The sequence below is a fragment of the Candoia aspera genome, chromosome 3, assembly GCF_035149785.1.
Source record: "Candoia aspera isolate rCanAsp1 chromosome 3, rCanAsp1.hap2, whole genome shotgun sequence".
Classification (NCBI taxonomy): domain Eukaryota; kingdom Metazoa; phylum Chordata; class Lepidosauria; order Squamata; family Boidae; genus Candoia; species Candoia aspera.
The window spans coordinates 82,278,140-82,306,017 of record NC_086155.1 but is presented as its reverse complement, the minus strand read 5'-3'; the positions used below and the strand labels follow the sequence as shown (position 1 = coordinate 82,306,017).

Below are 27,878 nucleotides of genomic sequence, written 5' to 3'. Positions count from 1 at the left end.
TGTATATGTAATACATATTTTCCAAAATGATCCATATATAAAATGTCAAAATAGGTCAAATAAAGTAAAATAAAGACTTTGAAGGCATATTAGTTATGTACAAGGCATTTGGCAGGGACAGTTCTTTTTTTTTAAGTACTGAGAATATTATTCGGCCTTCATCTGTTCTCTAACATCCAAAGGCAGAGTTTCAAATAAGGTGTCTTCAACCACAAGTCCACTCTTTTTCAGAGCTTTACAGTCACCAAGTTCATGGGGAAGAAACTCCAGGTGGTTCCCTTTAATGTCCAAGTAGGATAGCAACACCAGATTTCCAATTTTAGGAGAAAGAATAGACAAGTTGTTTTTCCCAATCTTCAGTGTCTTGATTTTTTTGCAAAAGTACAGCTCATCTGGCACACTCTCTACTTTGTTGCAAGAGATTGAAAAATACTGTAAGCTTTGTAGAACCCCAATTTCAGGGGGGATGAATCGTATATCATTGTAAGATAAGTCTAAATATCTAATTTTGTTGCATAGGAAAAGGTGGGACGGGAGAACCTCTATCTTGTTGTGACTAAAAGAAAGCCGTTCTAGACTAGTGAGCTTCTTTATGTGCTCAGGGATATATGTTATACTATTGTGCCATAACTTTAGGGTTGTAAGTTTTCTAAGGTGTTGAAAGCTAACAATTTCCTCTATGGATTTCAGATTGTTTTCCTTAAGATCTAGTTCCTGGAGGGTATTAAGGCTGAAAACAGCATGAGGAATGCGCTCCAGATCACAGTGCACTAACTCCAATTCTGTCAAGTTGACCATTTTTTTCAGGTTGTTGAGCATTACTAGTTTAGTGCCATCATTATGAATGCACATTTTTTGAAGGTGACTTGAAACATCAACTACAGACTGTGGAATTTTGGACAGGTTGCTTTTTATGTGCAGAATTTTAAGATTCTTAAGCTCTCGAAAAGACTCCAAAGTTATATTTTTAGAAATATCATGGCATAAAGAGCCAATTAAGCTCAATTCTTCTAAATTTCTGAGCCCATACATCCAAGGTGGAAGTTCTCTGAAGTCATCAAACTTGACATTCAAGACTTTCAGGTTTTCTTTTAGAAATGCCAAGGCCGCACTGTGGATCTTTGCAGAACACTGGTATAGGGAGAGCTCTTGGAGATTGTCCAGTTGCACAATGGTAGCTGGTATCATGACATTATTAATAATTTCAAGTTTCAAGGACTGAAGCTCTGTAAGTTCAAAAACTGTATCAGGAAGTCCAGACAGCATAAACAGCTGCAGTTCCAAACGGTTATAGGCATTCATTTGCAACCTTTGCCTCAGTTTATCAGCAGTCCACTCATTGTTTAAATTCAGCTGCTTCAGTTTGTTTTCACTGACCTCTGAAAGAAACACAGCAAATCTTTTCGAATAAAGAGGATCATACTGGTCTATCATGTGTAGCATAAAAGCAAAGTCATTTCTGACATCTGGGATATCATCAATTCCAGTCTCTTGCCGGACATACTCAAAAGAATATTCTTTCAGCGAGCGGTAAAACAGCCAGTACAAAGTGTAAAGGCATGTCAGCCCATAAATACTTACAAAGCACAAGTAGCAGAATGAGAGTTTAGAAAAGAGATGTGCCATTGTATGATTGCAAGAAAAGTGCTTATATCCTGTCATGTCTTGGATGTCAACATTGCAATCTACTGTAAACTGAACTTTTGAAACAAGTGCACTGTTATATGCAATAATAATAAGAAATTTGATCACTTTCAGCACTGTTTGGCGAACATACATAGCATAGAGTAGGTCACCTTCCTCCACATGGAGACGGAATTTCTTCACCTTCTCAAATAATGCTTTAGCTTGTTCTCCTTCTTTTTTATCCAAAGCCCCTGGAGTTCCTTTATCCACAATGAACTTCTCAGGTATGGATTTCAAAGACTGAGTCCTGACCAAATTGCCTTCTGTGCTAGGCTGGACAGTATTGGACCTGCTGACATTGTTCTTCCTGTTGTCCTTCTCCTCCGAGTCTTCTCCAGATACTTCTGATAAAGCCCTTGTAGTCCAAGGAGAGTCAAAACATTTCCCCAGAATGGAAATGAAATGTTCAATTTTTGAGCTGGAACCTGGGAATTTGAACCAAAAGTTGCTACACAGCATGAAGATCAATGTATGTATAAGGACGAGATATGGAAAATACTTTGCATACCAATGCAAGGCACGTTCGTAGCACATCTGATTGATAAAGCTGTACTGTTGGAGGTCTAAGTCAGTCTTTAGGCCCTTCATTTCAACAGTAGCAGGAGGTGTAGATGGCTTGGGTGGAAGGAATGGAGCTGCACTGGAATCCATATCTGACATATTAAGAAGGTGAGATATGTTCTGAGAAGGTTGGACTCTTTTGGGAAGGCATATGATCTTATCCTGCATAACCTGAAATGCACACAAACAAAAATTGTACTTTGAAAATACATTTTGAGGCAAATAACTCATTTCATAGAGGAAGATAAGGTCACACACTTGCAGTCTTTGAAACAACTGTACCTACAGAATTCCTAGATTTGGAATATGAATCATGCCACCTCTCTAACCACCAGAATCTCTGCAGACTGCAGTTGTGTGTAAAAATCATAACTACAGTGCTATTATATTCCTCTGACCACCACAACATTTAAACATGGCTGGCTGTTTCAAAGGCTATCTATCATCTTTACTTGGTCATGGAACTAAGCAGCCATATGAACAACAACAACAACAACAACAACAAAAAATCACAGTATTATAGGTTTTATTGCATGTATATATTTGCTAGCTGTTCAAAGGGCTCAGGGAAAGTTATGGATGTTTTTCCCCTCTTGCATTTTATATTGCCATCCAAAGTCTGTGGGTCTCCATTTCACTACAGACTGTGGGGAAAGAGAGGCATAAATATGGTGGTTTCAGTATCATTGTGCATCTTTTAGTAGGATCTGGCAGGTAATCACAGCCCGAGGTTTCAGGCATGAAGCATGGATACTGTATTCTGGTGGCATAAGGCTTCAAGACATGGACAGAAAGATAATACTTTACTATAAACCAAGCTTTTCTGCCATGAAAATATTTTTTCAACTGTATGTCCTAAAATTAGAATAAATTTGGGAGGGCTTATTAATAGCATAGACCAGGACCTTTCACATATTCTGTATTCTACTATATCCATATGGAATAAAAACTCCAAACCACAATTCTCTGTATTTGGGTGGCATGAATTACTCAAAGGCCCTCTTTATAAAATCTAGCATTTCAAAGGGCACCCAAGTTTACTTCCAAGGAAAGAATTGGACACAGATAATTAAATGCTTTAAAATGAACAGCAGCTTTGCCCCTTTCTCCTCTGTAGCTTTATCACTCCCCATCTGGGCATTCCAGCAGCCTGGGAGAAAACTGCGTGCCAACTATGTCCTGTAGTTGCTTAGCAACGAGGAGGAAAATCACACTGTCTTCTCTTTACAATCAAAATGGCCAGATGGGTGCCACAGACTCTTCTTATAGGCATCTCTTCAACCTCCAACAAGGGCATATATTTGTCGATTCATTATCCTTATACCCTGCATTTATTTAAAGGAGAGTGTGAAGCCTCTAACCCTGGCAGCTTAAGGGCCAGGCCTGCTTAGCTTCACGAATGTGCACCGCCTCATTCTCAGACCAAGCTGACGGCTATTAAGAGCAGCTGTAATCTACACTTTGCTCTATTGCTCCATGCCCTTCCCAGGCTCATAATGGCCAGGACAAATGGAATAATCTTGCAGTGGAAAGGGCAAGGAGCTATTCTCCATTAACCTATAGGAAACACACGAGACAAACGGTTCATACTGTGGCTTAAAAGTCATGGACTGTAGTCTAACAGAAGTTTGGCTATAGCCCAAACACTACCATATTTATCAAAAGAAGGATGATTCTGAATTCAAGATGATTTCCCCACTGCAAAAAGACAGATGAAAAAAAAATCTGTTTTCAATATTATATTTTCTATATGAGGTGGCCCTCATATTTTAAGGGTAAAATATTAGGGTGAGGGGAGCCCTAGTATTCTTTTCAGGTAAATAGAAGACTGCAATGCCCAAGTACAGAATGTTTGAAAACATACAAGTGCTTTCAAATTCTTGACATGGACACAATACTCTGCAGGATATAAATCTTAATATTAAACAATTACTCTCATTATCAGTAATAAGAATACCACAAATTACGCATTGGTCTGATTTACTGATATGATTTGAATAATCACAGATTTATGCCAGTAAAGCAGCTCTGTTTGTAGAAGAGGTAACGGGCAGGAATGTGAATTCAAATATTTGCATTTTTACTTGCTATTTTCTTGAGTTTTAGTCATTTGCACACTCTGGGATATTTACTTCAATGAGATTTATAAACCATAATGGTTGGATTCACCCAAATTGCAAAGCCAAAATAAAGCAAACCACATTAAGTCTTGATCTGAAGTATCATCGAGTATCATATTGCACTATATGATATGGTGCAATGCTGCTGTTGATGTATGTCCCGATACTAAATAAATAAATTCCAGGTAACAATACCTGTTAAAATTGTATCTGCAATCTGTTTCTTGCCACGATAGCCATGCTGAAACACAGCAGGAGGCAAACAGATGCATCCTATGGTAGAGGAGCATAGTAGAGCACAGAAGAAGACACCTGGGTCCCTAATCTAGGTTAAAGTTCTCTGGCTCCAGGACCTTACATCCAGAGTTTTTATTCAATAACATTTCTATTCTGGCCTGTTATATTTTGCCAAACGAGATTATCAAATTCCACCCCTACACTCTGTATCAGACAGATGGCTGGCTGGAGAATTCTGGGAGTTGAAGTCCACACATTGTAAAATTGCCAACTTTGAGAAACACTGCTGTACATGCTTATATTTTCCACTACCTCCCACTTCCACAAATAATCTCATGTACATCTGGGAAACAATTTACAAGGCATCTCATAATGGTAATACATACAGTGATTGGGAAAGGCAGAAGTAGGAACCTTAGTTAGCACTAGGCCTCTGGCCAAGAATACAGGCCTTTAGAGTCAAGAATTTCAGTCTCGCATATAACTGCTACTGACTGCCAATTCAAGAAAGACAGCTAGGTCCTTGCATGTAGTATGTGTGGAAGGAAAGAGAGAATAAGAACAACTTAATTCCATATATAGCATTTGGACACTGTTTGTATCACACAAATTAAAAAATAATTTGTTATGCCCCAGATTTCTCTACTTCTTTGTTTTTATCCATAGAAACTAATTTCAGTAAGAGAGAAAGGGGAAGCACTCTGGAATATATGGAGAACTATGATTCAATATAAGGCAAACTCAGCAACAACAGTTGGTGCAAAAAAGGCAGCTTTATTATGTTTGTCTTTGCAGAACATTACCTTCAAAAGACTATATTCTTTGTTTCCAGTACTCAGTTATATATACTCAAAAGTACAGAACAGTCTTTGCCAATGTGGTTCTCTCCCAGAAACAGTGGAGTTCAATTTCAATAATTTTCAGACAGCATGGCCAAAAATTAAGTTGGTTTAAGTAAGCATCTAGAGGACACCAAGTTCGGAGGACTGTTGCCTCTCTATATTGCCTCACACTTCATATTTAAAAAGCAGTAAGTCATAATAGATGCAAAGGAATAATTTGGCTCATTAAATGAGGCACTATCCAATCGGGCATGATCTGCAATTATAACTTCTATAATTCCTGGCCATCATGGCCTCTGGCAGTGTAATCCTATCACATCTAGCTCTTCTATGGTTGGAGAACTCTGCTTTAGAATTTGATCCAGATTTTACTTTCTCTCTTGAACAGCAGAAACAATAGGAGAGTGTTTGAAAAACATGAACAATTAAGCATACTCTCCAAAACAATTAACTGAAAGGCAGATATAAAACATCAGGGAAATGAAAAGAGAGGTAAACCTCAAACTGATGATTCAAGGAGAACACATTCATTTTGTCATAGCTATTCTGCTCTGTAGTCACCTTCCTAGATTACTGTAAACAAAACCGTATCATTCCTACAGGCTAAAAGGTTTCAGGTAACCCCTCCAATGTGTTGAAAAAAAATGTATAGGAGGGGCTTAGCCATATGCCAGTAGCCATGAACTCCATCTGTTGAATGTGTTGGAGGAGACACATATGCATGCCACTGTAGCACTCTTTCAATCAGGCCACACTGCACTTCCGTTAAAGTTTATACACTTCCATTAGCACATTCCACATATATTATATATGCACATAGTATTTTAGCACATAATGTTTACAGATCTGAAAAAAAATTGGTTGCTGTTTTAAGATTAAATAAGCCCATGTTTATCTTCTTTTACCTCAGTATTAAATATTTATTTTCATGAAGGTGATTATGCTAACAAAAATAGATCAGTGGAGAAAAATAATTTGTACAGACTGCAAGATTTCACCTTGAATGAAACAAAGATGAAATCTTTTGAGACTTTCTCCTTGGAATCGACAGAAATGCCTTAGTAGTTTCAGTATCTTCAAATATGTAGTATAGTTCAAAAGGAACTACAATAACAAGGTGGCACACTCAGAAATTTGACTGAATTTGAAATGCTTATAATGAAAAGCTCAGAATATGTTAGGGTTCCTATATAAGTTGTTAATGAAATATGATTCACAAACTAAACAAGTCAAAGACTGCATGATTAAATGAATGTAGAATTTAAGTAGGACAATTGATATGTAACAATGGGAATATTAATAGAAGGCAAAAGTAAATTTACTGTGAATATTACACTCAGAGAAAACTGGTATAAGATTTTTTTCCATTGGCATATTATTCCATTGTTGATTGCCAAAATGGATTCTTACTAAAAATACCTGCTAGAAATATAACAATCAGGGTGGATCATTCTTCCATATCTGGTGACAATGTCACAAAGCTCAGCAAATTTTGAAGATGGTTCATCATTAAGATGAAACAAATTTCAAATACTGACTTCCCCTTTTCTACTTGTTTTTCTATTAAATATGGCTATATATTCGCTATCAAGTATTTGCTATAAAATATTCCTATAAAGTTTGCTGAGTTGGCTTTATATACAGTATGATAACCTCTGCTAGGATATTCAGTGCTTCTCTCTGGAAATTAGATCCAATTCCTTCATTAGAGGACTGGTAGATTAAGCTTTGGGAGTACACATCGATGTCCAAAATAACTGCATATCTAAAAACTAAGTCTGACACTGTAACTTAAAATTGGAAACTATAATTCTGAGCATGGTCTTCTGCCACACCTGACATTTGGGTTTCTTTCAACAAGGTTTTAAAACCTTCTTCCTGTCTAGTAAATTTAAACCCATAAAGTTAAGGATGAACTGTTTCAGATTAGTTGGGAATTCTTTGTAATTCTTACTATTTTTGATGTTTTTATCAATCTCTGACCTGACTCTTAGTTCTTAAAATGCTAAACTGTCATGTGATTATCTTTGTATATGTTCCAATCTAAAGTGACTGGTAAGAATAACAGTGGAATGTTTTTTATTTTTCTTTGAATATCTGGTGAACTACATAATTTTTTATATTTTGTACAGTAAATCTCTAATACAGTCCTTTCCCTTCCTTCCCTCTAATGCTTTTTTTTTCTATTCTCATTCTTTAAGTAACTTCAAAAATAAACTGAAAAGAAAAGTAAAACCTATGTCCCTCCCCTTCCCAAATTAGCACATACCAAGGGTGTGAATCATACTTAGCTTCTGATCTACACACCAAGGGCCACACTCAGTCAACACAAGGAGCAAGCAGGGCCAAACAAAATAAAATTTAATGTAATTAATTCAAAATAAAATTTCATATATATTTGTGGAGTCGTTGGTGCTCTCTGAGCCTTGTTGTTTTCTTGCAGACGTTTCATTGTCAGAAACTTCTGCAAGAAAACAACAAGGCTCAGAGAGCACCAAGGACTCTACAGTTCAACCCAGAACTACAAATACTCTCTTCGATTGGTAAATATATATTTACTCTCTGTGTATTTATTAAGTACCCTTTTCTGTCACACTGGATTACAATATAGTAGCAATTTTTAGAGAGTTATTGGGGTTGCATACAAAGCTTTGGGGAGCTGCAAACAGCTCTGGGACTTCAAGCTGTATACTTGAGAATCCTTTCCAATGTATACAAATATTTGGACAAAGGCTGTAAGGGCACTCCCTGTTTGAACACCCAGATAACTGTACCAAAATTAATCATATTATTTAGATGACCCCATGTCATCTTGGACCCTACTGCTCCAAAAGCTAAGTAACACTAGTGGAAATTGGTCTGCTATGTTTTCTCTTTCTGCTTGAACAGGATGTACAAATAATTCTAGTGTCTATGAACTTAAATCTTTTTCTGTCACTTGGAATCTGAGACACTTCACAGTCCTGCTTCCATGGTACTAATTTTTAGCTTGGATTCCTGTTTACTTACCTGCAATGTGCAACCAAACACACCAACCATCAACATGGCAACAGAAAGGTAGTCTGTAAATACATCCCACCATGGCTTCAAAACACGGAAGGCAGGCTGCTGTTCAGAGAACTGGCGGAATTCAGTGACAGGAATCATTGTTCTGAAAAAAAGCAAAAGGGGGAATGTGTTAAATAATTAGGGTTTTTTAATAGGAAAAAACATGCTATAGTTTTATTCACTGCAGTCCTAACAAATTCCCTGATACATATAGTCTAGGCCACATTTTCCAAAACCTGGCACCTTCCAGATGTGTAGATTTCAATTCTCCAAATTCTCAGCAGTGGCCATGTTGCTTGGGGAATTCTGTGCATTGAAGACTACGCATGAAGAAAGCACCCAGGATAGGAAACAATGGTCTAGGTCATGGCATTTGAAGAACTATGTAGTATTAATGTTTCCCAAGTTTCTCACTGATCACATGATCTCCTAAGGGAATGGTTGATTGCTCAAAGCCTCTCAAAGTTCATCAGATGCTCCTTCAATCCTGGATGTTCTTTCCATGACTGGCTATCACTAACCAGAACATCTATACTCCAATCTGTCTGACTAGTCTTCTACCATCCGCCTCGTCTACTCCTTACTTAAGTTTTACAAATTCAAAATCTGTTTTTATTCCCCTGACCTGCCTGAATTACCTCATTTCAGAATCAAGTGCCAGCCTAACGGGGAAGACTTCTATTGGTCATTTTGGTTGCAAGCCAAAAGCAGAAGCAATGAATGCTAGATAAGGATCAGCAACAGGACAGTAAATGTTTATGCCAGTTGTTTTCTGCCAACTCAAGAATGAGTGAATAGCAATTTAAATCAGCAATAGGGAAAGCCCCAGACTATTCTTGCCCAGTGATGACAGCTATACAGGAAGGAGAAGACAAATCAGGAACATAAAGGACAGTCGGTTAAGATACAGAGGAAGGGAGATTAAAAGGGAGCTTTGGAAATATGACTGATGACTGAGCAAGGGTGAAGGGAAGGAAGCCAAGAGAATAAAAGCTTGGGATCCTCTCTCTCACCATTGAACCACAGTTTGAATAAACCACAGCTGTCTGTGTTCAAACAGAGAACTGAGTCTTAAATTATGTTTTTCAAACTGTAAAGGCTGCATTCACTCAAAATGCTAAGCCAGATAGACACATCATATTATAGGTTAGACACAGTCAATGTGTGTACATTCAAGAGAAATGAATTCATACGTTCAGAAAGAATTGTGAATTTATCAGTCTCCAACCCCCCCAAAAGTAATTCTTAGACCCCAATCCAAGAAATGCACAAACTATAGTGGTTTATTCTCATCAAGAAATAAACAGCCCTATCATTTTTTCCAGCTCTGCTTTCAAATTTCCTATATTGCATCCTGAGCTGCTATTTTAAAATCTACCAGTCTAAAACCTTTGGTATGGATCAAGTTAAACTGCACATAAACCAGTGATTTGCCCATTTATATATCTTAGCATGTCTTCTGACAGAATCAGCTATATAAAAAAGGGCATGATTATTTTATGGTATAAATGTTGCTTCTGTCCCAATTAACTTGAATCTTCATGATTTTTTCCAAGATAACATTATAGTCAACTCCCCAACTGAGCAAAGAGAGCCACAAACATGTTTAGTGTTTCTTAATTAAAGGGCTTAAGTCAGGACAGACTACTCAAATGGATGTGAATAAGGAGGAACACATACACACATATCTATCTTGATTCCAAAATAGAATCTTTGAATTCTGTTTTTTCCCCCCAACTGGCCTTCATCACATAATTAAAGAAAAGCTGTAAGGTCAGCAAGGAAGTAGTAAAGATAGTACTCCTTGAATAATGAAAGTCTACATCGGATTTCAGACGATCCAGATGGCCTATGTATCAGGATATAGTGGAAGTTAATTCATTTATCTACTGCACACGGGCAACTCATAGGAATTATTCCTGGATGAGGCTTTGAGAATGAAATAGGTTCAGTGGCAGTTACAAAACTGATCAGGATGAAAACAGAATAAGAGAGAAGGCCCTTGTATCAAAATAAAATTCTAGGAATGGCACCAAACTCAAGTAGAAGCTTATGCATCCTCAGTTTGCTTCAAGCTAAACTGCTTATTAACTGTTCCTATGTATGGTTTTTTTTGTGTGACTACAGTACTGCCACAGAACTCTTTCAGATGAGTCCAAGCCATCAGACTTTATACCCAGGCTCAACAGTAAATCTCAGGTCTCCAGACACTTAATCCTTAATTCAGCTTTCAGCTAGACTTGGCAAAAAACTCCTAGTCACAACTTAGCTAGATTAGTCTCTTTACTGCAGGCAAGAATGAAACTGCAACCACAACAGATGAATATTTACTGCAGTGCAAAGGAGTCAGAGGTTTATCTATCTGTACTCCGGGTTTAAACTCTCGGCTTCTTTTTTCCACCTTCCTAAAATGAGAGGGTGCTTGATGGCCTGGGAAGATGGATAAGATATTAGAGCCAATCTCTAGCCTATGAACCACTGGTTCCTGCCTCTGCAGCCTCAGCTCTTACACACAGTCATTGTACTATACTACACCATTTTGGCCAGACTAGCACAAAAATGAATCTGAGTTTCTGTTGTGTTGCCATAGTACCACTGCTGTCCTGATTTATATGCTGCTATATTCTGTCCAACAAGTAATAATACACTGGGATCTTGACTGGTCAAAAATTGACCAAACCATGGTTAGCTGTTCCTGCCCTCATTCTGTAGCTCCCATTCTCATTACATCTGATCTTGCATAGGTGTTGAATTTGGCACAACCCCCTTTTTTCCTTCCCTCAAGATAACTGATTTTTCATTAGATCAAAGTCCTGAAATACTACATCAAGATCTTCATTTGGAAAGGATTTTGAAGTGGGTTACTTTGCAACCACACCCAATAATCCATGTAGCTATTGTACAGCTACTTAAAAGGCATACTCTGAAAATGGTGTTCTGCTCTTTAGATATTTGAAAATACAATGAGCAAAAATATATGGACACAGTGGCCATGAACAAAAGCCCTGGGAAGTAGCAGGATGAAAATGAATGACAAAGACAGGTACAGGCATGGGAACACAAGTTTTACGAGTGGTGGGAACCCCCTCCCCCAATTTGTCATAGAAAGATTACACTGAAGACTTGGGAAGTACTGTGGAAATCACTCGTGTTGGACCCCATATCATTTTTTCAGGAAAATACAGATTTTGCCCAGCACAAAAAAATCCTAGCACAGGGGCACAATACAAACTGTTGGCCACATCATGAGGACTCTGTCAAATTTGTGTACCCAGAGCATAGTGGTGCCATAGTACATCATTTATACAGAAAGATGTATAAATGCAAGCATCCCTGAATGATCTGCAAAGCCATTACTTCTTAAGGATCTGGCTTAATGCCTGAACTGATTTCAGAAAGGCCATCTGGAAATAGTTGCTAATTCAATGAAGTGGAAATTTTTGAATCAACACCCAGTTATGATTCCATACAGTATCAGGGGGCATAATTAAAACAGCAAATGAAGCAGTGAGTTCTTTGGGATTTTGACTCTGAGACTTTAGGCAGCAGGTAAGATTACACTGCAAAATGTTCCTTTATAACAAAAACAACAACAACAACAGAATGTGAAGGAAAGGGCTAGAGCCTTTTATTATCTACTTTTTCTGTCTACTGTGTGTGAATACATGACAGATCTGCATATAAGCAATCTGAAATAGTGTGGTCCAGTAATAGAAACACATTACAGGCAGCCCTTGCTTAACAACCATTTGTTTAACAACGGTTTGGAGATACAATGAGGCTAAAAGTTATTTGTGACCCATCCTCAAAGTTATGACTGTTGCACCACCCTCACGGTCACATGATCGCAATTTGGGCACTTGGCAACTGGCTCGCATTTATGACTGGTTGCAGCATCCTGTGGTCCCATGATTGTGATTTGCGACCTTCCCAGATGGCTTCTGACAAGCCTAATCAATAGGGAACCACTGATTCACTTAACAACCGCAGTAAAAATGGTCATAAAATCGGGACTGGTCATGTGATACCTTGTTTAGCAATTGAAATTCCAGTCCCAATTGCAGCTGTTAAGTGAGGTCTACCTATATTCATTGTTTCAAAGGATTGGTTGATTATTCTGTGCTTTTGAAAGCTAACTGTTAAATGACAGCCAATTACTTTAAAGATAAATGTAACAATGTTGATAAAGCATTTATTCTTTTTGGTTTACACTGCATAGAAATGATAGCTAGGACACACTCCAGCAAGAGTGCACGCCATGGAAATGGAATTTCTGGTCTTCCTATTTGTATTAAAGCTGGTACTGGAAAGTGTGGTGGTTTCTTAGGTTTGCCTTCCCTAACCAAATACTCTCCAACCATTTTAGTATTACACTACAATTAGTCTTACTTTTGAACAGATACATTTATAATCCCATTGTTAGCTAACACAAAGGTCATTTCTACGCTAGGGACTTATAGCATCTCCTACAATTGTCCAACTATTGTGCCATAATAATAACAATGAAGCTAAGCTTTATATCATTTCAATAATGGTTGGGTGGTGCTATGAAGATACTATAAATCACTAGTGCAGATATGAGCAAATTTTCTTAAAAACTTGTAGAATCAGTTACTAAAAGGCACATAACTAAATTACAGCTTGAAGTAAGCACCTGTGTTGCTTCTTGTGATGTAGGTTTGTTTTCCACTCAGGACTCCTTTATTCATCTTTAGGTTTGTTTCTAAGACAAGGAAGGATCACTTACTGTAATAAGCGGGAAATGTGATGATATGTAGAGAAGTGTTCACTAAATACAGATACAAATCTTTCTTTCTTTGTCTCAGCATCTGGTTTATTTTTCAGAAGATACATGTCAAACCAAATGCTTGGATTTCTTTCAGGACTTCCTGCCAAATCAGTTACAAATGCTATATAGTACTAAGGCATCAGGTACCACATGGCTAAGTCCATAATGAACCAGCCAACACAATATGGTTACGTCACAATACTCCTCTATTTTTTTATTAATACAAAACAAGCTTGCTATGGATAATGTGCCTGTTGATTTATAATTCACAGTGTCATCTGGAAAAGTCACCAACAGCAGCACTCAGAATGGCTTCCTGTATTAGTCTTAAAAAGCATTTATCTTAATTATGGAATCAGAGCCTTGTTTTAAAAATTTATGGATCTGACCTACTGTACAATAAAACTTACTTGAGATAGCCAAGTGAATTTAAATTGGTGATAGTCAAGTGGAAGTACCAATAGCTAAAGACTTGACATATAAATCAGGGATTGGAATTGTAACCTTGTAAATGCTATTTGTCACTGGCAGTGTTCACACAACACATTTAACAAGGCAGACAAAATTTAATTGTTGCATTTATACAACATGCTAAGCTTAGTTAGTTTTGACTTAGATTGTTTTATGGATGAGCATTTAAGTCAGCTCATCTTATTTGCTTAATGCACTGTTTAGTATATTATGGATTGAGAACCTGGGACCTTTGAACATACATAGCATAGCCTCAGTTGTGATTTTGGATGCTGTAGCACAGTTTACATACACTGATTAAACCAATTATTTATTTACTATTTATTTACTATTTTAGTTAGCAAAACTAAAACCATTACTTCTTGTTTGCAACTGCAAATTTCTCTTGTTGATACCATTAATCAAACACAATTTAATTTCTGGATCTGCTTAATTTAGCAAAAATGTCATTCTTTTTCTCCTGCTTTAGCATTTCTGGCTCATTCTACACTAGAGCCAAATAATACTACTGTATCTACTAATATGACTGAAGTAGTTCTATGGGGAGATGAATATAAGAAACAGAGTTCAGTTTTGCAAGCACTTTCTGTTCAGAGTGGGATGATAAACACTGGGAAGGCCATCTTATTTTATAAACTTGTATGTTTTTTGCCAACTTGTCATCTTTGATGAGCAACCCATACTTTTGTTGATCATAACTAGAACATTCCACAGATTAAAAATATCAACATTAAGTGACATAGAGTCTAAATGCTTGAAGTACAAAAATTTGTTGGAAGAAACTGGAAAGCTTTCAAAAATGTGTTTAAAGATCAGCTTAATATCTCAAATTATCCATTTTTAAGACAACATGCCAAATTTTTCTCCTTAGGATGCCAGAAAGAAACACCTTTAATCTCAGTTCTAGCATCTGAATGCTGCAAGAGAACTAAGCTAGAATCAGGGAAACCCAAATTCAAATCTGCACTTAAAATCACACAGGGCATCATCATCTCTCAAAATAACCTACCTCACAAGCTATTATGAAGATTATCAGGAGGCAGAGAGCAGTGTGTAATGGGTTATGCATATATTTACCCCCCCCCATTTCACATAAGTAGCTCTAGATAGTGCAGAGAGGATTAACTCCAATCAAAACATAACTTAATAATATAACACGCACCCAGAGTCTAAAAATCAGTCTATTTTTTTCATAGAGCTTTATTAATTTTCAAGATATAATTAAAATACAGAATATAGAACAGACAGAATGCAAGTCTAAAAAAGAAACAAGAGAAACTAAAACAGTGCAAGAGTAGACAGAAAAACGTATCACAGGTGGCTTCTGACCTTCTCCAACACAAATATAAAAGTACATAGAAGTTAATCTCTTGCTATTAATTAAACATTTAGTAACATTATTTCTCTAAAATCAAACCACTTAATCATCAAAACCCAAAATCAAAACTTCATTTTTTTGCGTTACAAGCAAATAGTCCAAAAGCGGCTTCCAAATAGAAACAAATCCAGTTACAGTATTCTCTTATCAATGCTGTCAGTTTAGCCATTTGCGCCAATTCCATTAACTTAATCATCCAATCTTCCACTAGGGAATTTGTGCATCCTTCCATCTTTGAGCATATAAGAGTCTTGCTGCTGTTATCATATATAAGAACAGAGTTCCATGTTGCTTCTCAAACTGTTGGTCCATCAAATCCAAGAGAAACAGGTCCAGTTTCAATTTTAAGTACACTGAGAATCTTTTGAATACATATTTGATTCCTAAAAATATATCTATATATATCAGTCTATAATGCAGATAACAAGACAAACCCACTAGCAGGCTAATTTAACTTCTCAGCCCAAATGCTGGTATTTTCTTATAGAGGGGACCTGGAGCATACCAAGCCTCCAAGTTCTGGTGGGGCAAGCAGGAACAACTGGAGGGAGGCAGTCCTGCAAATAACTTGGCTCTGTGTCATGTTGGGCTTTATGGGTGATAACCAGCACCTTCAATTGCACCCAGGGCCCAACAGGAAGCAGTGCAGTGTCAGATGGGTGTATTGTGGAATGCCCAAAACTGCCTGCCACACTACATTCTGGACCAATTGCAGCTTCTGAATGTTCTTCAATGGCAGACCCACGTAGAGTGCATTATAGTAATCCAGATTAGGAGGTGACTAAGACATGAGTTACTGTGAGTAGGGTCTCCTGGTCCATAAATGGGCACAACTGGCGTATGGGATGAACTTGTGCAAAGGCCCCCCTAGCCACAACTGCCACTTGCTCCTCAAGTCACAACTGTCACCTGCTCCTCAGGCAGGAATTGTGAGTCAGGCAGATGCCCACAATTGTGCACTAGCTCTGTCTAGGGAAGTGCAGCCCCATTCAGAGCTAAAGGTGGAAAGCTTCCAGTCCAGGGGGTCTCAAAACCCACGGCTACTTAGTCTTAAGCTGAAGCCTGTTCTTCCCCATCCAGACCCCTATACAATCCAGTCATTGAAAAAGAACCTCTACAGCATTACTTGGTCATCCTAGGGAAGACACATACAATTGGGTATCATCAGCATTCTGATGATATCTTGCCCCATGTTGATGGATGACCTCCCCAACAGCTTAGTGTAGATGTTTAATAGGAGTGAGGAGAGACTAAAATCCTGAGGAACTTTTTAAAAAAGGGGACTCAGGCTCAATCTCTCCCCCACCTCAAACACTGACTGGAACTGGTCCTGGAGAAAGGAAGAGTTACCACCGTAGCACCATAACTCCCACTCCCAATCCTTTGAACCTCTCCAGAAGGATGCTCTGGCTTTTGATATTATTATGATCAATAATATCAAAAGCCACTGAGAGATCAAGGAGAGCCAGGATGGATGCACTGCCTCCATCCCTAGCTCACCAAAGCTAATCAATAAGCAAGGTCAATGCAGTCTCAGTGTCTGAATCCTGACTGAAAAGAGTTCAGATAATCTACTTCCTCTGGGGTTGTAAGCTAACCATTTTGGAGAGCAGACAGAAATTGTCCAGCTCCACTGGGTCCAGCAATGGACTCTTGAGTAGAGGGGGGATAACTGCCTCTTTCAAAGCAGATGGCATTACCTCTTCCCATGAAGAAGCATTAAGCACCCCAAGGACCTAACTACATGTTACCTCCCAGGAGGCCTTAATCAACAAGGAGGAACATGGATCTAAAACACAAGTAGCCAAGCTCACAACTCTGAGGACCCTGTCCATCAGGACTAGCAGGTTCAAACTCTTCCCAGATAACCAGGCAAGACAGCACCTCAGGGACCTCTGTAGGGCTTGTACAGCTAGAGTTGGGCTTTGCGCAAATTCAAGTAACTTTATCCAACAGATGCCTAGTATAATCCTCACAGTGGCTCTGCAAATGTTCCCCCAACCTCTCCTTACCCAGGAGTGACTGGGTCACCTTAAACAGGGCCTCTGGGCAGTTCTCCATGGATGCAATGAGTACCCTTGTTACCCTTCCCATGAGGTAATGCCTAATATGTGCCTTTACTCATGCTTGGTTGGGTTCATTCTTCATTTTCCTCCAGTTATGCTCTAGACATCTCTTTTACCACTTCTTCACTCATAGTTCTTCTGAAAACCAGGAACCCTCCAGGATTCATGTACATAGAGTCCACAAGATGCAATCCAATCCAAGATCAATGTTGCCCTCTTGTTCCAAATGGTGACTAAGACTTCAGTTAAACTATGTGCCAGAGGCCTAGGAACAACCCCATGTTCCCTCTGAAATCTCATGCAGTCCCCCAGCAGCCTGGGACAGATTGATCAAATAGGTCCTAGGTCCCTCTGGTAGGCTGCAGCCTCAGAGAACACCAAAGCCAACAGGGGATGATCTGCCAATGACAAGGGACTGATGATAATATCCCCCAACTCCAGATCACATTGCCGCTGCCCAAAGATAAAAACCAGGTCCAAAGTGTGACACTACCCCCAGCGGCCCAGAGGTAACTTTGGGTCAGGTGCATGCTAGCCATGAACTCTTGAGCAGACTCTGAGTCTGCATCCAGGGATGACAGATTAAAGCCAGGTTATTTAATACACTTTCTTTTGACAAACACTAATATACACAGATTTCCACAACTGATGTCCTTAAAATTATATCACAATGCCTGCTCATGCTAACTAGTACCAGAGTCTAGTTGCAAGTGATGAACTCCTTTGAACTGGAAATCAAACAGACTATATCTCTAGTTGATTTGTCCAGACATTATCCTGTATAGATGCAATTTAACTGGCGTATTTCAAAATCAAAAGATCTCTCTATCAAGACCTTCCCTCATCAGAAATGTTAGTTTAAGATCACACAGAACTAAGGAGGGGTATGGTTGATTCCCCAAAATGTGGGTTTTTATATAAAGGATGTATTCTACCTTATGTCTGCCCTGCCAAACAAGAAGACTTTTACAACTTGCCTGCAGCATTTCTCAGCAAACAGCAGCCTTCACACACATAGACTAATAAAATAGTATTTCAGCATCAAATGCATCTTAGGCATTTGTTTTCTTAAAAAGGAATCTGGCCTCCAGAGTTCAGAACAACAGTGCAATCTTATTTAGGTACTCAAAAGTAAGTCCAACTGAGTTAGAATGAACTTAATGCACAGAAAGTGCCTAAGGTTGTAGCCCAAATCTACATCATGTTTGTTGTTATTTCAGCTTCACCATAACAAGTCTAGGAGGTAGACTGAGCTGAGAGATGGTAATAGGCTCAAAGTAATCTGGTAAGTTCCACAGTTAAGTAGGAATTGAACCTTGGTCTCCTCAGTCTGAGATCTTAACTATTACACCTGATTTGCTGCTCTCTAAATAAATTTGAATTACAATGTCCACAATTATCTGCAAGCACTGAAGATTCAGGGACTGTAGTTTCAAACTGCAGACACCAGGTTGGGAAACACTTCTAGATAGAAAAACTAAATAATGGTACCTTTAATTTAGCATTCCAAATGTGTTAGGAGGATAACTTTCCCAATGAGAATGGCACATGTTGGGGTAAGCTGTCCAAAGAAGCCATCCAATGTAGCAACTATCCATGGACCTTCTATTGTTTTTTTCCACAAACACACCATCCTTTAATAAAATCAGTTGCTACAATTTTCTCATTCATCTCCTGCCTCCAAATGATACGAGTTTCTCTTCTGTTTTATCTGTGGACCTGCTATTGGAAATCACTTCTGGTTACAGATTCCTCATCTTTAACTCTGCAGTACTCCACCTTCTAAGAGTTAAGATAGGGAAGCTGAATGAAGGGCGGGATCAAACATACATTCCTCATCTGACTGGTGGCCTGTTGGATTCTGACATATCTTGCTCTTTGAAACCTGTTATTGTGGTTGCAAACAACAGTTTATGGCTCACCATGTTATTTGAATCCAGAAAATTGTAGCTTATTAGTCAACCCATGGTAAATATAATCCATGGCTTAGTGTGGTACATGAAGCACATGTGGGATATACTGTTTGAGACCTGAAGCTCCAAAACTCTACTGAACTGTGGACAAGCCAACATTATTGTTATGAATTTGGTGATACGTAGCTTCAATCTACTACTTTTCTTACTATTCTAATAATTCAGTAGGTGACATCTCATAAAGTTATGGATAACTAAAACACACACTGGGAACATTTCAAACAGTGCCCAAGGTTATGTTTTATTCTTTTTAATTTATGTATTGTTTATAATAGCTTTATACTATTTTGTTTTAATATTTTAAGCATTAAAAGATAGTGAAAACAAAGCAGAAGGAAAATGTAGAGAAAAAGACAGACAAAAAATTAAAGAAATACACAACAAATGAAAGCGACTGAAGTTTAGCATACTACTTTATTTTACAGTGATTTTATAGCAAGTTGTCAAGAGGAAAGTTAATGGAGATAATTTTCTTACCCTCATCTTGTTCTGGTAGCCACTATTATTCTCCTCATTCCCAAGCTTACACAAAGGGTTTTGAGACGCTGCTAAAATCAACTGTGTCATAAGGGCCACAGCTGACAGAAAAAGGTGACTCTTCAAGCGCTGAGCAGTTACCTGTTGTGAACATCAGTTCTACTGGTTAGCAAAACAACCTTGTTGATTACAACTCCTAAAATGCATTTCCTATGAATATTGACTTCTTAATAGGCTACATTCAATATGGTGGAACTTACTTCCTGGTCAATATAGATAGGATTGTATTGTTATACAATTATGAGATTTTTCTCATTCTGAAAGAGTGCATCACTTCAAGAACTGAAGCTGTAACCCAGAGAAGGTCCTCTCCTTCCTGGGAGAATGTCTCACTGAATTGGGGGTGGAGGTTATGTTTGATTAGTTACTCACTGGCTTTCTCTGTTAAACGTTTTTTGCGACCTCTGCTTTCAACTTAAACATGCCTTCATTCCATGTATCTCATATAATCTAATCGAAGTACGAACAGATTGTGGCACACAATCAAGACAGCTCTAACTAAGTAAAGTATGAAAACACTGCTGAAGAAAAGAACAATTTAAGCTATTCTTTTCAAACAAGATAGTCAAAATTAATTATTTATGTTGAATGTAATGATAGTCTTAAAAATTTGGGGAAAAATAGAATTGAAATGGTAAGGTAGATAGGTAGTTAAGTAAAATGCTGTGCTGGATACTGTCTTCAGTAAAATATTTGATTAAGTGGAAAATTTTCCAAGAAACAGTAACTGACATAACTCATAATTTAATGAAATGTGTCCGTATGTATGTGCATACACATAGGCACATACTCCAAACCCAGTTTACTCAAATCTTATTGGGGATTTCAGTGGGATTAATTCTATTTAGGTGCTCTTAAATATCATGTGTTCCTGGATATAATGTGCTGAGGGATAGAAATGGAGCCTCATTCTGCAAGTCTTCTATGCGTTGTTTACTCAGATGCAATTCCCATTGTTTTTCTAGGCATTTATTCCCAGATAGGTATACACAGAATTATATTGCTGCTCCTCTGACTTTTTTATGAAACTTATTCCAAGCAACATGTTTATGATCAAAGACATAAGCCAGACAGAATTTAAGGCTTAATCCTCTCCCCTCAAACACACACAGAAAAAGATCCCCATCTTCTCATCCTAACATCGGAATAGAGCTGCTTTCTGTAACAATTTATCTTTACCATTTACTATTTTGTCTAACATTAAGCTGCTAAAATTCTTGACTTAAATGATTGACTTTTTTCAGATGCTTCATTATGTGCAGAACTACCGCCCTAACGAACTCACAAAAGAAGTGGCAATCGATGCCCTTCTAGAATATCATGTTACCAGAAGCTATAACCAAAAGCTAAAGATATGCCACAGAAAGAAGCCTTTTGGTGTATCACCAGAGAGAGCAAATTTGATTCCTTGTCTGCTCAGCAAAAACCCAGAATAGGTACTCACACTTGTGATTCAAGTGGAACACTCTGAACTAGTTAGGCTGATTCAAATGGTCCAAAGTACCTCCATGCACAGTTCCAACTGAGTTAGCTTCAGTAGAATATACTTTTGTAATTATATGGGAGAGGTACATACATTTCTTGCTCTTCAACTACATCATATATGCTCTGGGGGGTAAAAATGTGCCAGGGTCTCACACAGACCCTTTTTTCTTACCTTCTCTTGTTTGAGCAATGCAAGTTAGCCAAAGAAAATATGGCTTGCTCCCAAACCGGAACTGGAAATACTATTTTAAGCAGATCTTAATTTTCTGTCCAGAACCAAATTACTGGCCAGGTTCACACATAGCGCCAGATTCTCAGTCTCTTAGAGAGCCTCAATGGAAAAAAAAGTACAAATTTGCCCTCCCCATAAGGTGTGCAACATGGGTTGAGACTAACATAATCATCTTTACAGCCCTGAACACCATTATCAGTAGAACCACATTACCTTTTACAGTTCCTTTAAAAAAATTATCCTGGGAATAAACATACAGGTAGTTCACACTTATAGACCGCAATTGGGACTGGCCACTCTGCCACTAGGGGATGTGGTTGCAAAATGAAACCCACATGACTGCGTTCAACTTACAACGTCAGTTCTGACTGTGGTTGTTAAGCAAATCACCCATGGTTGTTAAGTGCAATCTCATGTGACTACGACTTGTGACTTCCTGCTGGCTTCCCCATTGACTTTGCTTGTCAGAAGCCAGCTCTGAAGGTCACAAATGGCAATCGAGTGACCACGAGATGCTGCAACCATCATAAATGTGTGCCAGTTGCCAAGTGCCCAAATTGCGATCACATGACCATGGGGATGCTGTGATGGCCACAAGTTTGAGGACCTGTGATAAAGCTTCCTTTTCAGTGCCACTGAAACTCTGAACATTTGCTGAATGAGCAGTTGGTAAGCAAGGACTACCTGTACTCAAAATAATTGCACTGGAATAGAGTCTTTACAAACCTCTCTTGTAGGATGTAAGAGTTATGTAAAATCCAGCTAATAAGATGTTCCCTCCAAATGTCATGGAGCTCACCAAATCCAATAAACATCTATTCATGGAGCTCTTGAAATGATAATTCTGCAATCAGCAAATGGAATCACACTTTTATACCAGTTTTCTCACTGCCCAAGCATAAATAGGAATAACTTGCCAAAATTCGTAGCATCAGACTTTTATCCAAGCCCCTGTAATACACTTTTCTCTAAGAATTCAAAATGCCACCCTGGAATTTTCACAGAAAGGCAAAGGATGAAGCATGGAGAGAATAATACGGACCATAGTTTACAAAGCTTAAGGATCTACTACTTTTTATAGGTGTGTTTAAATCCTGAATTTCTTTCTCCCAACTTTGTTGAAAAGACTCATAGCCAAGCTTGGGAGTGGGAGGGGGGCTTTTCTGTTTTGGCCATCTGCAAATTATTTATAAAACAGCCATCTCTGTTTCAAGACATCCTACTTCCTGCTTTGCCAGTTTCCTCCTTGACAACAAGATATTCTGTCTGTGTTTCTGTGAATGAAGACCAAGATGGATATCAGTGGATAACATTATGTTGTAAAATAGAACCTTGCCAAGACTCACAGAGGTGGGCAAGACTAAGGATGCAAGAACTGCACAGAATTCTGTAAAGGATCTCTAATGCTTATCTGGGGCAAGTACAGAATCTTGGAAACTGTTAATAAGAATTTCTCAGCCTCATTTATAGTGAGTTAACTGCTGTGGAGACTTTTTGAGTCCTTTGAGAGACCTTCCCAGATTTCTCTTCACTTGGGCTCAGTTGCTGTTTATGAGATAAGTTGTCAACTGAAAGATGGCTGGTATCCCTTTCGTTCCTTTCCCAGCCTCCCCACAATCTCTCCCACACCTGTAAGAAAGAACTACTTCTGAGTGACAGAAAAGCATGTTATGCATGCAGGATGTCACTGATTCAGCTGCTAGCATTTCTGCCTAGAGTTCAGAAAGATCTGCCTGAAGCCAAGGACTTCAAAAGGGCAAATAATACTAACTTAAATGGACCAATATTCAGACTTCATATAAGACGTTTCCTTTGTTCCACCTTGAGTAGAAAAATATCTGCACATGAACCACAGTAATCTGAACAGAAAAGCAGGAAGAAACAGCAGCATGTTCCAACTGATTAAAACAACAGAAAAAAAAGGAAATGATTCACAAACCACAGGTGCTTGAAAGAGCTATTTTTCCAATACTGTATAGGCCAACAAACTAGTTTTTAAACCAAATATAGCTTCATCTTCCAGCTCTGGATGTGTCACTTTTGTATGTTGTAAAAGATGGATGGTAAATAACATGAGTGGCCAATGCTAAACTTTAGTCTGCAAACAGAATACCCCAGGTTCTCCAGCAGCTGAAGCATGCGCTGCCCAATCAATGTCACAGAATGCCAGCTTTTTTCCATAAGACTCTGATGCATGTGTTACTTAGCTGCAAACAATGCTGCCACTAAGGAAGCATGCAATCAAACCATTAAAGCCCTTGATGGACAACAAAGTAGCAATGAGCAAGCTAATTGCAATCCTGTGATGTACACTGTGATGTGCATGAGCATCTCCCTTGGTGTCTACTAAGCCTCTGCCCCTCCTAAGCTGGCAGTAAAAATTGAAAGAGTTTTTAAAAACTGGAATACTTTTTATGAAGTACATCTTTGCTTCCAAAAGGGCTCAGAAGCAACTTAGGAAATCATTATGATAGATGGATACAGTTCACTGCTATGTTTTGAAGCTTGCCCAGCTGGTTGCACAAAAAAAAAAAAAAGGTTAAAGGGTGTTGGGAGTTTGTTGGAAGGACAGAGAGGATGGTGAGAGTGTGTCCTGTGCTAGAAAGTACAAGAGGTCAGACTTAGAAAAAAGATTTTTATGGTGGCTATAAATCTCAACACAGTGTAGGAATGAGAGAGGAAAAGCTAGCCAACTTACTTCAAAAGCCAAAATTCCCACACAGGCAAATCCAAGATCCAGGTGTCAGACCTGAGTGTAGTCTTGTACCCATTCATAGATCAATTAGGGAATCAGAAGCAGCATGCATTCAGGAAGTCAAGGCCAAGGCTGGAAAATTATTTACCAACAGAAGTCTCACTCCCAAAGCCCTCCTTTATAGCACTGACTTAAGTGTGTCCATTTTCCTGTGCCACACCTCTTTCTTCATTAAGTTGATGAGCCTTCCTGACTCATTGAACAATTTTGTTCTACACCCTCTCCTCATTTAGCAACCACAATTTTGTTAAGCGAAATTGTCGCTATGTGAACACATGACAGAGAGAGAGGGATGTGGCAAAGATCACTGATTGCTGCCATCTCATTCAGATAAAGTTATCTCAGACAGTGTCCTGTGACTGACCCTTTCCCCCTGCTTTTTTGGCACTTCAGGGCGGAGAGATTGCTTAGACAAGCTATCTCTTGCTGAGCTGTTTTTCTCCACGCTTCCCTAAAAAGTGCTAACTGCAAGTTAACAAGCTCAGCTCTGTGACCTTAATTAGTTAAGAAGAACCCTCTGCTGGCCCGGCCGGTGCTACTGTCTGAATCAGTTTCACATTAAAGGCTTTTGTTGTCAGGAGCATGTAATTTGGTCATAAATGCATGCATTGGTCAGAAAATGTTTTCTAATTACCGTCGTATCTGTGAAGTCGCTAAGCAAGGTAACTGCTAAATGAGGTGTGGCTGTACTCACATGATCTTTCTACATGTGCGAGGATCTTTCTGTGTTGAGGCTCTATATCAGGTGACTCAGCCTACTGCTGTGCTTCTGCAATAGGTGGCTGATTACCTGACTGCTCTAAAACTGCAGGCTCATCCTCCGACAGGCTCTGCTCATTCTGAACCTTGTCCTCCAGGTATCTGGAAGCCCACTGGCTTCTGAGGTGCAAGGTGAGAACCTGGCAGGACCCACTCCTCCCCTTCTGAGTCTTACTATCAGGCAGACCCATAACAGAGTGAGGGACAAAACCTGGTAATTATGATTGGCTAGGTTAATCAAGGGAGCCATTCTGTGGCAATATCTGTAACAGTTTCAAAAAATTTCAAATGTCTTCCCCCCAGAATTGAGAAAGTCCCAATACAATGCTACCCTAGTAACCTTTTCTATTGTGTTCTCGTGAGTTAGCTTCCCATTACAAAAAGTGCAACCCACAGGTAAGCCTATCAAAAACATATAGGCAGTCCTAAATTTAGAATTCAAAAACTTCTGCTTTTCACAAGGAAGAAGCTTGCCTTCCAAAAGGAATAAAACATTAGCGTGTATATGGGAGCTTTTACAGTACGTTTGGTTTCCTTAATGGAATTACAAGCGATAAAGCTGGCAGCCAACACCCATCTCATATCAACAAGAGGGGGGGGAAATCAATTACATCGCCCAAGAAACTATTTTTAAGTAAAAGGAAAACAATCAGACTTAGTTACTGCAAGGCTTTTCATTCTCTCAGTCATGTTCATCTATTCATTAGGGTTATATTTCTCACAAATTAGGAAACCACATAAAGTGATGTCTTATCTCTGATACATTTTTTAAAGATTTTTTTTATCCTGCCTTTATTAACTCAAGGTGCTAAACATACCCAATACTCCTTCCTCCTCCTATTTTCCCCACAACAACAATCCTGTGAGGTGAGTTGGGCTGAGAGAGAGACTGGCCCAAGTTCACCCAGCCAGCTTTCATGCCTAAGTTTTAGTCAGTAAATAATAGTTAAAAGACTGCAAATGAAACCTGTTCCAAAAGCACAATCCTTTGTATACATATTTAAAATGACTAATTAATGAGTCTTATAACCGGATAAGTATGAGTAGGATTGTAATTTTAAATGGGGGGGGGAGGACAGTTGAGCTGTAAATTTTCCACCATTTCTGAAGTCCTGCTTTACCATCACTTCTGCCAGATCCTTTGGAGTAGCAAGGAGCGTAATATAAAGCCTTTGAGATGTTACTGGACACCAGTTCCCATAATCCCCAATGACATTAGCTGAGGATGAGGGAAACCAGAATCCAAAAGTTTTCCATTGGCAAATTAGTATTTCCTTGTTTCTGTTTCACTTCAGTGGCTGGGGATGTGGGAGCTGATTAACATTACTGTACCTTAATACCATTTTTTCTTCTACTGTAAGAGAAGTGATAATACCTAGCCAATATGAGTTAAATAAATATATAATAATTATTTTTGTGTCACTCTTTTCCCAGAAAAAGAGATGTGGGTGGAAAACATTAAGAGGAATGCCTTATAACTCATCACTCGATTAGATCTTGTAACCATCTGGCATTCTCAGGTGTTGGACTACCCCTCTCATCATCCCCAGCCGTCACCGCCACACTGTGTAAGGAAGCTACATCAGGAGGGCGCCATATTGACCTGACTATAAATCAGCCTGCCCCAAACTGAAGATATGCATTGCAACTTTTCTACTCCATCCTATCCCCTTCTAGCTACGGCAGGAGCCAGCCCTGAAACCACCACTTCGTCTTCAGCCTCCATCTCTTCTGCCTGCAAAGGCGCGTGGGCAGCGGCGGGAAACGTCCCGCGCCGCTCCGCATCGTCTCGCGCCCGAGCAAAGGGGTGGCCGTCACACTCGCTCTCCCCCGCCGTTTCCTTTCCTCGCTGAAAGGAGAGTCTAGAAAAAGTTAACTATGGGGACTGGATGTTGTTGAAACTTTTCCTCAAGGGAGCTACGGCCGGCTCCATTGGAAGTCTGCCCAAGCTGAGCAAGAACACGCAGCGGGGAGGTATTTCTTCTGGAAAACTAACGGTTCGCTAATTGTGGCATGTTAGGAGGAGACAAAAGGCACCACTCAGTGCGCTGAAGGAAACGACTTCCTGAGTCCAGAACAACTAGGCAGAAGGATTAAGATTTGGCAGAGGCTGTCCAAAGGAGCCAGGTTTCCTCCGCCCTCCCACCCCGCCCCCGGCCCCAAGCCTTGAGACTGAGGAAACGCAGCAGCCCAAATGCCGAAGAGGAAGATGTCCCGCTATCATCAGCCTTATTCGACGAAAAAAAATAGGGTGGCATAGATAAAAGACCCCGGACCTCTGCGTTGAGATGTCTTCCCAGCGCGGCAGAGGCTACTAACTCCCCCACCCATTTAATTCCTAGGAGATTCCCCCCGAAGATCTCGCCGGAGAAGAGAGCCGGAGTTGCCGCGTTCCGGCGTCTGGGCAGCGAAAGGGGCGCCAAGTGGCTGCAGACAAGAGGTGCTTCATCTCCCCCCGGTTGGCGAACTCACCTCGCTGAAAAGAGTGCTGCGCGCGCTGGAGGCAATTCACGGGCAGCGGCAGTGCGCGGAGCCGAGGCGGGCGCCGGCGCCCTCCATAGCAGCGAAGCACGGCGACCGGGCGACTGATGCTCCGCGCCGAGCTATGTGCAGAGAGCGGCGACTCGAGGCCGCGGTCCCCAGTCCCTCCTCCGACAGCCTCTCTCCTCCTACTGTCTCCTCCGCCGGCCGCCACCTCCGGGCCACTCCCTGCTTCGACGCTGACGCGCACGTGGCTTCTCGAGGCCGCTACTGCGCAGGGAGGCCGCGGGAGGTTTCCGCTGGGGATGCCCTTTGCCCCGGCCAGACGTGGGCCGGTGAGAAGAGATGCAGCGCCCCGGCTTCGTTCCCTCAAGGAGGAAACAAGAGGGGCTGTAGGTTTAGAATGCTCATTCAGCACGCAACTCTGCCCGCGCTTATCTCCACTGAATATAGTAAGA

At 39.7% G+C, this 27,878-nt stretch overlaps 1 protein-coding gene across 1 annotated transcript; it reads right to left on the bottom strand.

The window, feature by feature from the left end:
• Positions 1 to 114: 114 nt before the first annotated feature.
• On the bottom strand, positions 115 to 27,629 carry LRRC8C (leucine rich repeat containing 8 VRAC subunit C). The gene is made up of 3 exons (XM_063298231.1): positions 27,412 to 27,629; positions 8,456 to 8,597; positions 115 to 2,418 (listed from the first exon to the last, which is right to left on the bottom strand). The coding sequence occupies exons 2-3, from the start codon at positions 8,591 to 8,593 to the stop codon at positions 148 to 150; spliced, it is 2,409 nt and encodes an 802-aa protein (XP_063154301.1). The 5' UTR covers positions 8,594 to 8,597; positions 27,412 to 27,629; the 3' UTR covers positions 115 to 147.
• Positions 27,630 to 27,878: the final 249 nt, after the last annotated feature.